Source organism: Rhineura floridana, chromosome 7 (genome assembly GCF_030035675.1).
Source record: "Rhineura floridana isolate rRhiFlo1 chromosome 7, rRhiFlo1.hap2, whole genome shotgun sequence".
In the NCBI taxonomy this organism is placed as follows: domain Eukaryota; kingdom Metazoa; phylum Chordata; class Lepidosauria; order Squamata; family Rhineuridae; genus Rhineura; species Rhineura floridana.
Genome location: NC_084486.1, coordinates 73,455,597 through 73,469,298, shown reverse-complemented (window position 1 = coordinate 73,469,298; position 13,702 = coordinate 73,455,597). Strand labels below are relative to the sequence as shown.

Genomic DNA, 13,702 nt, shown 5'->3' with positions numbered 1-13,702 from the left:
CCGGAACAGGTTGCACTTCTATCCCTGGTGCAGCTTCCCCCTTTATCAGAAACACTTCTGTATTGCCTGGATTAAATTTCAGTTCGTTAGCCCACATCCAGTCCTTCACAGTCTCTGGCACTAGTTTAGGATGACATTTATGTTAGATGTTTTAAGCCTCCCCAATTTAGATTTCTTATCCTTATCTCAAACTAATGACCTCAGAAGAGTCTACTTCCTACCTATCTTTGCCCAAAATTTACTTCCATTTAGATCACATTTCTAAAAGTATGTTAAAGAAGTGGGGTGCGGAAAGTATCAAGCTTCATAGTATCAACTTTTTGTGATTGAATAGTAAAATGTAGTTTCCGGTTTTCCCTGCTTTTTAAAGTTTGACAGAAATATCTGTTGGCTATAAGTACACTCTTAAACCGCAAGGTTTTTTGCCTATGAGTGAATTTCTCTGCTTTTTTAATCCGGGAGGTAAGAAATGGGATCCTGTGCTAGTTTGCTGAGAATGAATTTATCATTTGCATGCTTACTGAGTTCAGTGGAATATACTCCCCTGCAATCATGCTTAGGATAGGTGAAACTGCCCACAGGGGATGGGGAGTGGAGGAGGAGGAGGAGGGAGGGGAGGAAGGGCAGAGGGAAGGAGGGGGATGGGAGCAGGCAGGAGGGGGAGGGGAGGAGAAGGACAGCTTTGATCATTTGCATGTTTATTGAGTTCATTGGGATTTACTCCAGTGCAATCATGCTTAGCATAGGTAAAACTGACTGGGGGGGAGGGGTGGCTGGAGTGGGCAGGGGGGAGGAGGAAGGAAGAGGGGAGGGGAGGAGGAAGGGAGAGGAGAGGGGAAGGAGGGGAAAGGTAGGTTTGATCATTTGCATGCTTTTTGAGTTCAGTGGATTTACTCCTATGCAATCATGGTTAGGATAGGTAAAACTGACCATAGGGAAGGAGGAGGGGGAGGGGGAAGGGGAAGGAGTGTATTGGAGGGGGGCAAAGGAAGGGGGAGGGCAGGTTTGATCATTTGCATGCTTTTTGAGATCAATGGGATTTACTCCTGTGCAATCATCCTTAAGATAGGTAAAACTGACAATGGGGAGGAGGAGGGGGGAGGAGGGGATTAGAAGGGGATGGGGATGGAGAGGCAAAGGAAGGAGGAGGGAAGGGGCAAGAGGGAGGACATAGGAGGGACAAGGAGGGAGGGTAGATTTGATCATTTGCATAATTTTTGAGTTCAATGGGATTTATTTCTGTGCAATCATGTTTGAAAATGGGAATGGACTGCCTTCAAGTCAATTCAAACTTATGGCGACCGTATGAATAGGGTTTTCATGGTAAACAGTATTCAGAGGTGGTTTCACCATTGCCTTCCTCTGAGGCTGAGAGGCAGTGACTGGCCCAAACTCACCCAGTGAGCTTCATGGCTGTGTGGGGATTCAAGCCCTGGTCTCCCAGGTTGTAGTCCAACCTGACCCGGGGAGAGGCAGGGAGAGGAGGGGGAGGGGAGGAGATTGGGTGGGTGGGCACTGGACAGAGGGGAAGCCCTTTTTCTTTCCAAAAGGAAAACATTGTGAACGGTATCATTGCTTTTCAGCGTTTCCCCCACCTTTTGATTCTACAGCAGGCACCTGTAGCCTCCCACCCAAATTTAAACCAAAGCTGTCCCTGGCTACATCCACACCAGGCCTTTATTTCATGTTGGACAGTCATGGCTCTCCAAGAATCCTAGGAAGTGTAGTTAGTGAAGGGTGCTGAGAGTTGCTAGGAGATGCCTTGTTCCCCTCATAGACCTTTAATCAGAGTGGCTGACTGTTAAACCAATCTGGCCATTGGAGCTCTCTCAGTGGAATAGGAGTTTCCTCTCAGCACCTTTCACAAACTATACTTCCCAGGATTCTTTAGGGGAAGCCAGGACTGTCTCAAGTGAAATCAAAGTCTGGTGTGGGTGTGGCTCCGATTAGGCAAGCCCAGCAGCTATGAGTCTGGCCTTTAGAACACTGCCTGTTGTTTCTTACTGAGCATGCCCAACTTTATCATTCAGTTCAATGCAAAATTTCTTAAATTAATTAAAAATCAGCCAGGCATTTTTTTAACTTTTAAACTGTAGACAATGAAGGTCAGAGTATGGGGCAAGGTCAGTAATAGGCTTCCAGGTACTCTGTGAACATGGCTGATTTTTAATGAATTTCAACAGATTATGAGAACACTGACAGAAAAAAGTCCCAAAGTAAGCTGTTTCCCCCCCTCTTTTTAGACTTTGAACTCTCTATTCTCGCTAACTGTTTTGTGTATCGCCATGAAAATTTAGAAGGTTGTTAAGCAAGTGTTTCTGCGTTCAGGACTGTAAGTTTTGTAAGGTTTTGTTTTGAAATGAACTGATGGGAAGGATCAGAATGGCATGGAGGTATTTTCAATTTAACATTGAGGAATGTGAAAAATCAATGCTGGCTATAGTATACAGCCACTCTTGTGGCTGTATAATATTGTTTCATTGCAATTAGCTTGCTCTTTCAGTAAGATCTTGTTGGATCTCAACAAGTAAGCTTGTTACAGCAAAAATACTGAGCATCCTAGTGTGTAGTGAGCTGTATTTGTTTTGCTGAAGAGGATCTCTATATGTGTGCCTGCCAAAATAAATTGCTCTTTTCTGCTTTGACCACCTGTTTGGAGGGATCGGGAAGCGTGGGAGGAGGCCTACAATCAGCTGCAGGTGGTTGTCGCTTCAAGAGCTGATGATGCAGCTCATATGTTTGTTGCTACATGAATGATATCAGTCTTGAAGAGGATCATGTGCAGCACTCAGGGTGCATTTCTTTAGGATACTTGAGAAGAGCCAGTGTGGTGTAGTGGTTAAGGTGTTGGACTATGACCTGGGAGACCAGGGTTCAAATCCCCACATAGCCATGAAGCTCACTGGGTGTCCTTGGGCCAGTCACTGCCTCTCAGCCTCATGAAAATCCTATTCACAGGGTCGCCATAAGTCGGAATCGGCTTGAAGGCAGTACATTTACATTTTAGGATGCTTGAGACTTAATTCCAAAGGAGGTTCTAATATTTGCCCACACCCCTACAAACCCATTTGTCTCTAAAACATAATTACTTTCTGGGACTCTTTTTAGATCTCATAACTTACCCCTTGCAATATCTCTCATCTTGTGTTCATAAATTGCCAGAAACATAAATGGAGCTGGATTGTTGATGAAACCTTAATAATTAGTAGTACAATTAAACTATGTTGATTTAAAGTAAACTAGTGAAATAATCAGGTGTTGAAGTAGTGATAATATTGATAGTCTTGACTAAAGATATAACGGCCTGGAGGGGGGGGGGAGAAAAAGCTGTTGTCTTTTTTCAATTCTTTTTGGTGGGAGAAACAGGAAAAAGTTTTTTTCTAGGCCTTCACATTGCTAGTCTTGACACTGGTGTGCCTCAAACTGGAGTGACTTTTTCAATCTCTGTTAAGTTGTCAGTGGACTAAGTGAAGCAAATTTACTCTGGACCTGTGAACTCATTTGTGTCATTCAACAACCTGGATAAAATAAAATTATTCATTTATTATTAATTTTAAACATCTTAAAGTAGAAAATAATATTTTATTTTTGTATGTCAAAGACTAAGCATTTGAGTGTTTGCCTTGAGAAACAATCTCTTTTTTAAATATAGGAATTCAGAGGGGTGACATATCACCATCATGGATGCATCCGGCGATGGTCCGTGTTCAATGAAACTGACGCAGTTGGCAGCAGCTTTATGGATCTCGTCAGCTTTCAAAAAGGCAACTGCAAGAGATGCACTGACTACCTTCAGCTACTGAAAACATTGTACAAAAGAACTGAAATGCAGGCAATGTTTGCAAGCAATAATGCTGTTCCAAAGCACAAGAGTTTAGCACAGAATTCCTGGCACACCGAACAAGGTTACAATATCTAATGTGTGTTGATATTAAATATTTATTATTGTTATCCTGACCCTTTCACCATAAGGTCAGCACCTCTTCTATACAATGAGTTCTATAGCTCTGAAGATTTGGGTTTCTGTACTTCTTTGGACATTCTAGAGAAAGGTGGTGCCATTTTTAAGTTCAGATCAAACCAGCAAAATGCCTGGCCAAGGTTTGGTTTATATTTATACTTGCCTCGACTCCCCTGAGACATGAGAAGTTACAGGCACACAGTGCTTACCTGGGTTTGGTTTCCTTTGGAAGGAAGTCACTAGAGGCTTATGGCATTTTTACACACACAACTTGTGTGTGATTTACAAATAAACAGGTTGTGAAGGCATAGCTTAAACACTCCAAAATCTACTGCTCCCACATCAGATTTCTCCAGAGAAGAAGCCCCCTCAAAGGCGCTTCTTCTCTCTGTCTCTCTCATGGTTAGTTTGACTTCCCAACTCAAAATGCAGTCCACTCACAGCTAGCTTGCATCCTGTCCCTGGCTGGAATTGGAAAAAATAAAGATGGCTCATCTTCTCTAATTGTCTGCTAGCCCTCTTGGCAGTGGTGGCTGCTGTCCATTGGGACTTGTAGTGGATCCATAGCCAATGACTGACAGAGCCAACTAATTCTAGTTTTGGCATCATCCTCTTCCCTGCTAAGTGCTACAAGGGCAACACTGAAAGGAGGAGAAGGCTGACAGGTAGTGCCACCTCTTGGACTGGCTATAAGTAAGAAAGACAGGTAAGAGCTGCCTGAGAGCAGACTGAGGTTGGTGGGACAGTGCCTTATTCATCCTGATGAACCTGCCCCCACTGCTTCTTGGGCCATTTACTTATAGTTTTGCTAACAAAAGATGTGTCTGGCAATTTGACCACTACCCATTAAGGGAGTATGTAGCAACACATCTGGCTCCATCAACCCCACTCCTATAAGAAAATGCTATGGGTTATCAATATGAAAGTCAGCCCTATGTCTAAATGGAAATGGACTGCCTTCAAGTCGATCCTGACTTATGGCGACCCTATGAATAGGGTTTTCATGGTAAGCAGTATTCAGAGGTGGTTTACCATTGCCTTCCTCTGAGGCTGAGAGGCAGTGACTGACCCAAGGTCACCCAGTGAGCTTCATGGTTGTAGTCCAACACTCTAACCACTACCACTATGTCTACACACACACTGACGTCAAAATCATCCTGGTCACCAAGTGATCATGTGGAGGTGCAGGAATATCCAGTGCCCATACTGTGCTTCCTCCTATGTTGCATTGCTGTCTGCATTAGGGATAGGTGAGATTTCTGCTGAATTCTATTTAACACCAGATTTTTCAATGATCTGCATATCCTTCATCTTTGTGGGATGATCCTGCTTGCTCTGAACTTCAGTGGCTTTCCCCCGACACTGATTTCCCCCCTCAAATATTCCCTCAAATATATTGTTCTTTTATTAATTTTACTCATGGCACAGTACAGATCCCCCCCCCCTCTCTGCCTCTCTGCTGCACTCGAATAATCCAAGTGGGGAGGAAGAAGTCAAGCCCATAATAGCCTATAATAGGAGCAGAGGAGGAAGCCGTAAAGCCAATTTCCTTTCAAAATATTGATAATTCCTTTTAAAATGCTGATGATTTTTTCCAATATATTGGTACTTTCTTTCAAAATATCAATAATTTCTTTTGAAATATCAATGGTTGCTTTCAAAACATTGATATTAATATTGATATTTTTTGAAGGAAAAATATCAGACTGGTAAAAGCAAGGGATAGTAGACAAAGAATGAACACGAATCGATACTGCCTAGTAGGTCAACAGAAAGCTTTCGAAATGGCACCATCCAATGGATCCCATCCCTAGTGTGCATGCTGATTTCCTCTCTCATCTCCTGATTGAAACAAGTAGTGAAATCTGCTTCTGCCACACTTCTGTGCGCATGTCAAAACACACATGGAGATTTAAGTACCAGATATGTAAATTTGTGTTGCATGGCTCACATTTGCTCTCAGACCTGTGAATCTGTGGGTCAAATTATGTGTGTGTGTATGTAACCCTTCTTCCCCTACCCAAGTGTTTACTTACTTACTGAAGCAAGAGAGCAATTCTGCTCTATCTCTCTCCATCACTTGCAAAATCCTAAAAGCTGAAGCCAGATGTTTTCCTAAGATATGTCTTGAACTTGAAATGGAGCAGAGGACATGACTCTCTGTCTTATTTGGTCTGACACGCCGCAGATATCTTTACATGAGCCCAGGCTAGTTAGTATAATTGTGAGATGGAGATGCTCTGTTGAACTTGTTTTTTTTAATCTCATGTGGTATATTCAGTCAAAGCCCTAAAAATGACTAAAATACTTTAAATAAATCAATACACTATAATATCTTTAATGCTATTCCTTAAATCATGGGTAGCGCGCCTGGGTTTACATCCAGCTAAGTTCTACTAAGAGTGAGCCCATTGAATGAGGACCTGAGTTAATCATATCCATTATTTCAGTAGGTCTGCTTTGAGTATGACTAACATTGGATACAACCCATGGTACCCTCCAGATGTTTTGGACTACAACTCCCATCAGCCCCAGCCAGCACAGCCAATGTAAAGGGATGATTGCATTTGTAGTCCACAACATCTGAACGGCACCATGTTGGCTATTCCTGGCTTAAGTACTCCAGCAGCTAAAGTCATTAGAATGACAGTTCGAAATTTAGGTGGAATATGACTGGTACAGTGATGGGGAAGGTTTAGCCTGATTATGGAGAGTGATCTTTTTTTGCCCAGAGGTTGGGTCTTCAGAATCTCTGCTTCAGCAATTTATCTAAACATGGAGCTGATCTCTATTTCAGCAATTAATTGGTCTAATCCATTTTACAGTCCCCTAATCTAGTGGCTATTATAAGAATCTTGTGGCAATAAATCTACAAGTTAGACTGTGCAGTGCCAGTGTATGTGAGGAAGCAGAAGGCAAACTGGCACCTCCTCCTCCCTTTAGAAATGGCTACCTTAGCAGAATGCGACCTATGGTTCAAAACGCCACCTGTTGGCTTGCTCTCTGTGTTGGTTGAATATATTCACAGTACAAGAACAAAAAAACCCAATACTGTGACATGTTCTGTTCTTTTCTGTGTTGTCCTCCCTGCATGTTATATCTTCTTTGTTTGGGAGGAAAACTTGCAAAGTTGGGCTTAATAAAACATTTTCGCAGTCCTAAACATTTGATTTTCTGTACCAGCTTCATTTAGTCGTACAGTTCCACTGAGCAGTAAGATAATGTGAAAAATGGCTTGTTTAGGACGTGCTGATGAGTAAAGATGACACTAAGAATGGATACGGGGAGGAGGTTAAGGCTGAGATAAAGCTGTTTTGAACTCCTGAGTCAAACAGTTGAGTCTACTGGATTATGTTTCTCATAATAACACAAATTTCATACTGGTTCTATACTTGGTTCACTGAAGCAGTGCTCTCATTTGTGCCAACTGGAGCCCTGCCAAATTTTATCTATGCTATAGATTTGTTGTTGTTAACATGCCTTCAAGTTGATTACGACTTATGGCAACCCTATGAATCTTTTTTTTTGGGGGGGGATATTCATAGGGTTTTCATGGTAAGAGGTATTCAGAGATGGTATACCATTGCCTTCCTCTAAGCCTACGGCACCCGGTATTCCCAGGCGGTCTCCCATCCAAGTATTAACCAGGCCTGACCCTGCCTAGCTTCCGAGATCAGACGAGATGCAGTATGCTCAGGGTATTATGGCCATAGGCATGCTATAGATATGACCTTGCAAAATGGAGATTCTCTTAGCATAGTTTAAAAAATAACAACACACTTATTCCAGTTGTGTGGCTAAGTGGTTGTTAGTACCACTGCTGTGTTCTCATTTTTTCCCCCTTGCTGTAAAAATGTGTGGCCTCCTATCTAGGAAAGAACGAGCTCTGTTAATTTCACAGCAAAACTGCAAAGATACATTGAGTTTTTGAATGATGGAGAAATGTTTATGGGGTTAGTCCAACTTCCAACCAAACTTTCCTCTTACCATTCTCGTCTTCCTTGTGGTCTGCGTTTTGGACTCGTTTTGCAGTTCCACTGAGGTGTTTATGACTCTTCCATTCTCTCTTCTGTAATTTGTCTGACATTTATTAAAAAGCTTGTCTTTGCACCTTCAGTGCCTTTGAAGTTGAGTTGAAATGCATTCTTTCTCATACCGCTTGGGAAAAGCAGCATTTCAAAAACAACAGCGAGTGAGCATCAAAATATGTTTTATATTTGCACGTCTTATACAGAAGAGTAGTTGTATAGGAATGCTGAAACATGAATTATACACTCTGACAAGTCTTCTGCATGTCTTGTATTTCATAGACCTGTGAGAGTGTCTGTAGAGTGCATGCCTCGAAGGAGCAGCGAACCTTAGGCCCCGGGGGCCCTGCAGCACTTTTATTTAATCCTCAGGATTGTTTGCAGGCCACTCCTCCTCCCAGGCCACACCCCACAATGGCCTGCTCCAAACTCTCCTCGAGTGCTTTTGCCTGGTTGGAATGAGTCCTTGAAGGCTTCTTGCTTGCATGGATGGAGAGATAGATGGATGAGTCTGTGGAATGTGAAAACTCTCCCTTTGATGTGGTTGAAATGTACAATGGTAAGAGTGATAGCTATTGCTCCACCCCCTTTTTGCCTCTGGCTCTCCTCCCACTGGCATGCAGCCCCTGGAAGATTGCCTGAAAGGTTCTCCACTCCTGCTTAAAGGAGTGGATCCTCTGTAATGCAAACAAAGGATAGTCTAGCTACAATAATGGATTTTAAGCTGTGCTTTTTTCCTAGGAAGAGATAGCAGACCTCGAGTCTTGTCTAGAAACATCACCCTCTGATCTGGAAGTCCTTCCTGCATGATCCCCAATGTGGTGGAGATGGTCTATGGGTGAGGAAAAATGCACTCTGCATCTGGTCAGGGGCACTTCCATCTGTTTGCTCTTCAAAGCTCCCAGGGTTGAATTCTAGAACTGAGAACAGCTGCCAAGGGTGAGCTTTAGAAATTATACTAAGCGACCATTCTCCAAGGTTAAATTTAAGGAGGGCTGAGAGATGATGGCACTCAATCTCTCCTTGTGCTTCAGACCACATGTAATTATTCCTTGGGAGCATCTATATCTCTGATTTTTGGGGGGAGTTAATCTTGAATATATCAAAGAACTCTTTGAAGCTTGCTCTAAATTTTGCCCCCTTTTCCATACCACCATTCTTGGAACTACTTGTTGTAGGTGTAACTTAATAACAGAAGAACACTACATTGTATTGATATTGCAGATGCTTATTATAAACACTGGCTTGTAGTGGACCAAATCGGGCCAACTGCTTGCCATCCATGGCAATGGAAATATAGTTGTCCAGCCCATATTTGTTCTCCACTGCTGGATCTTGTGAACATTTACAGAAGCCAAGGTGAGCTAATTAGCGCATGAAAATCAATTGGAGGCAGAAAATAGCGCTTGATGGAAATTAATATTGATGGCATCCCAACAACTTTAAAGACCTCAAGGAAACTGATCCAGGAAGAGAAGGATGAAAGGCATGCTGTTGTATTTTGAGCTGCTACTCTGAAGGCTTGACACTCCAAAATGCTGCATGCATGGCATATCTTTCAGGGCCTTGGTGATGAACACTGCACAGATAAATGCAACTGAGCAGAGGAGTATAGAAGTTCAGGCATTCAAAGAAAGTGTGAGGGCATAAAGAATGTACGTACACTGAGACACATGTGTCATCCTGCTCTCAATGCCCTTGTATGTGCCATCCCCAATGTTCCTGCATGGAGATGGTGCTTTGTGTTTTTATTTATAAGGGTTTTAAAAAAGTTTATGGTTAGACTTAGAGTAGACCCATTGAAAACAATGGATTTAAATACACTGACTCTGACTATCATCTGTTATGTTTTAGCTGTTTTTGTTTCCATTTAGATTACAGTGGATCTCCTACTGAGGCAGAGAGGCAGGTCAAAATATTTTTAATCATTTAACCAAATAGGAGATAACTGTGTGACAAGATTGCATTAATCAGTAGCAGACTTAACTATAATGATCAAACATCAGACACCTAAAATATTGAGTGCAAGAGTAATTTGAGGCAGCGTGTGCACCCATATTGGAAGTAGTACTTCACTTGCAACGTTTCCCCTTTCTCAGTAAGTGTTGCGTTCAACATTGATTGCAAATAGGCTTCTTGTCTTTCTGCATACCAAATGGACACTAAAATTTGCTTCTTGGCTGAATTTTGGTAACCAGAAGTGTTCATGAGTCTGTGCAATTTTCTCTTATTCAAGATCTGCAGTGGGCTGCTCTCTCCCTGAACTGCTTAATCAGCCCTTTAGTGCAAGCTGGATAAGTATTTTTTTCATGGGAGAATTTCTGTAAAAAAATAAGACTCACATAGGAAGGCCAAACACAGTGGCAGCTTCTACTTATTTTCTATAAATAATGCAGAATACAGTCTCTTTTCCTTGTTTAGCAGGGCAACATTAGCTGTGATCACAGTAATGATTAATTAAAAAGAGCAATTGGGCTGTTCCCCAGACAGCAACTGGAAAAGCCCTCTATGTTTTAGCCACCCATTTTTCTCTCTGCCCGAGAGAGATTTGAACTATGCTTTTACAATAGATGTTAGTTTCTTGTGTTGCTTATTATTTAATTTTTATTAAAAGCAGTGGTTTTCAAACCTGGCCTTAGGATGTCGGCAGGGGTTTCTCAACGAGATGAGAATTACTTTTAGAAACAGCTTAGATAGCCACTGCTGCCAATCTTTGCCCACCACATGCATAAGAATAGCCCCACTGTAGGGAGCAGGGGAAACTTCAGGCCGGGGCGCCAACTGTGACTCTCCAAGTCTCGTCTCATTTTGGTTTTCAAAACTTTCCCCAGCCACATCCCTCACTGGTGCTGCTTTGCACTCCAAGTGTTTTTTGCCTTGCAAGAATGTTTCCTTGAATTCTGATAATGCCTCTTGCTTGTCTGGATGAGGACTAGGAAGGAGTGTGTGTGTAGAAACTAGCCTACTGTACGAAGGTCGAATTTACATGTGTTGGTCTGCCCCCTTTTGTCTCTGACTTGGTCCACCACTGGCATATGGCCCTCAGAAGGTTTCCCAGATGGAAATGTGGCCCTTCGGTTGAAAACAGATCCCCACACCTGCCCTACTGGATCAGACCAAGGATCAATCTAGTCCAGATTGCTGAGTCTCTCACTGGCCAGCCCACAAGCAGGTCATGAAGGCACTAATCCTCTCACATTCTTGCTCCCCAGCCCAAGGTTGGCAGCTCTGAGAAGCACTGGGCATAGGTTAGGGCACACACTCAGTTCACAATTAATTGTACCTACCTAAAATGCACCCTAGAGTTTTTTCAATGCCATGGAGGGGCTCCATGGCAGCTACTCAGGAGACATCCTTGGCAGATGAGTTGAGGCAGAACATGAGAGGTGTCCTATCCCCTTCCAAAATTCTCTGACCTCCCACTCTCTCCCCACTCCAAAATTAACGAATCTCATGTGCTATTGTCATTTTGTAGTTGGGCATTTTAATACATTATTTTTAATACCAAAGATTGTAAAAACTGCAGACAGCAGGCCCTCTCGGAAGCATAAGACAGTGGTGTGCCTTTTGCAAAGCTACACCACTTGTCCATCTAGCTCAGTATGGCCAACACTGACTGGCATTGGCTCTTCAGGGTTTCCAGTTCTACCTGGAAATGCTGGGGATTGAGTCTGGAACCTTTTAGCATACAACATGTGTGATCTACCACTGAACTACAGCCCTGCATCTTCGTTCTGATATTAGGAGACCTGATCCTCTTTTGAGCCCTACTGTCAGTGGTATACCGCTGGTGGTACATGTATGTATCTGATGAAAAGATGGCGACCGCGGCGGATGCTCGGCAGGGAGCTCCGCGTTTTATCTTTTAAAATACTACTTACCATCATTCCATCTGCCTGCCTGCCTATCTGTCAGCTACGGGTTGGTTGCTGCTGTGTACCTGCGTACTTGGGGTTCCATTGTCGTCCACTGTCGTCTGTTTGCTGTCGTTGTGGACCGCTGCTGCCTTGTTTGCTGCTCGGGTCGTTGTGGCTGGGTCGTTCTCTCCTTTACCTGTCTGCCTTGGGCTGCGTCGTCGCCCGTCATTGTGGCTGGTGTCGTTGGCTCGTTCGTTTTTGCTGCGGCCAGGGTGTCATCGTTGCTGTGCTGCCGCCGCCGCCGCTACGCGCCGTTGGAGTTCTGGGTGCCGGGCCTACTGGCCTGGGAAGAGCGCCGGCCTGTCGTCAGCGGTGAGAGCGTTGACGAGCCAGCTGGGCTTGGCGCGCGGTGCGCGGAGCTTGGGGCGCGGCGCACGGAGCTTGGGGCGCCGCGGTGAGCCTGGCCCCTGTGATGGTGAGAGCATCACGGAAGGGGTCCAGGCTCACAGCACAGAGACGTCGCGTGGAGCTGCTGGGGAGACGGGGAGAGACTTGGCTGGGGAGTGGAGAACGCTGCGTGGAGTGACGTCGGTGGAGCGAGACGGTCGGAGTGTGGAGAACGCCGTGGAGGCTCGAACGAATGCCTAGGGGCCGTGTAGCAGCCCGTCGGTGGTGAGAGCACTGACGGGGCTGGTTGGGCTCTGGGCGCGTTTTGGGACAGCCCGGCATGGAGTGACGACTACGAGAGACCGCCGCATGGAACGGTTCTATCATAGACATCCTGGCCTGGCGGTGGTGAGAGCACCGCAGGAGAAGGCCAGGTTGTCGGCGTGGTCCGGCTGGCGGCGACGGCAGGAGAACGTATGAGGGACATTTCCAGCACTGCTGACGATATCTCCTGTAGTCAAGGCTTGTTATGGAGGAGGGTTTTTAATGTTGTTGTTTATTGTTGTTTTTTGGTTGTATTTAATTATTGCTGTTCGTCTGTTGGTTGTTGTGTGAATGAGATTGAGTGGATGTGTGTATTTGTGTTGTTTGTTATTTTTAGTGTTTGTCATATTAGATTTATTTTAAGATGTGCCTGGGAGAACATACTCCGGCCCTAGTAAGGGGATTTTTGGGGGCCCCAATTAACGTAGTGACGGGTAATGGGAGGTATGGTGTTGGGAGGAGAACGTGCCAGGTAAGGGGAACTCGTCCCAGACAAGTTGTGTCTGTGCCTTGTTCCGGTTCTCCTCATATCCACCGGATTGTTGGTTGTACTGTCAGCCAGCCATCAGATCTCCAGGTACTGCTCTTAAATGCGAGATCGGTTGCTAATAAAAACCCCCTTATCCACGATTTGATCGTGGAGAAAGGGGCCGATCTTGCGTGTATTACCGAAACCTGGGTGGGCGAGCAGGGAGGAGTTGCTCTCTCCCAGCTTTGCCCACCTAGGTACTCGGTGCAGCACTGTGGTAGATCTGAGGGCCGGGGAGGTGGGGTTGCTGTGGTCTATAGGAGTTCTTTCTCCCTCACCAAGCACCCTGACCAAACGGCGACTGGTCTGGAATGTCTTCATCTTGTGCTGGGCCAAGGAGACAGACTGGGAATACTGTTGGTGTACCGCCCACCTTGCTGCCCAACAGCTTCCCTGGCTGAGCTGACAGAGATAGTCTCGGAGGTGTTGTTGGGGTCCCCCAGACTCGTGGTACTGGGGGATTTCAACATCCATGCCGAGGCTGTCTTGCTCGGGGCGGCTCAGGACTTCATGGCCTCCATGACAACCATGGGGCTGTCTCAAATTGTTACTGGCCCGACACATGTATCAGGACATACTCTTGATCTGATCTTCGCCACTGGTCATGGAGATGGTG

General features: G+C 44.7%; 1 protein-coding gene and 1 pseudogene across 5 annotated transcripts in view; one reads left to right on the top strand and one right to left on the bottom strand.

The window, feature by feature from the left end:
- VWA2 (von Willebrand factor A domain containing 2) overlaps positions 1–7,410 on the top strand; it is a 68,796-nt gene extending 61,386 nt beyond the window's left edge. For all 5 annotated transcript variants that reach the window (XM_061635925.1, XM_061635926.1, XM_061635922.1 and 2 more), the window contains exon 14: positions 3,653–7,410. In XM_061635925.1, coding sequence (XP_061491909.1) covers positions 3,653–3,714 — 62 coding nt within the window. In that variant the 3' untranslated portion in view covers positions 3,715–7,410. The remainder of the gene's footprint in view (positions 1–3,652) is intronic.
- A 147-nt stretch (positions 7,411–7,557) lies between these two features.
- On the bottom strand, positions 7,558–7,676 carry LOC133389814 (5S ribosomal RNA; annotated as a pseudogene).
- Positions 7,677–13,702: the final 6,026 nt, after the last annotated feature.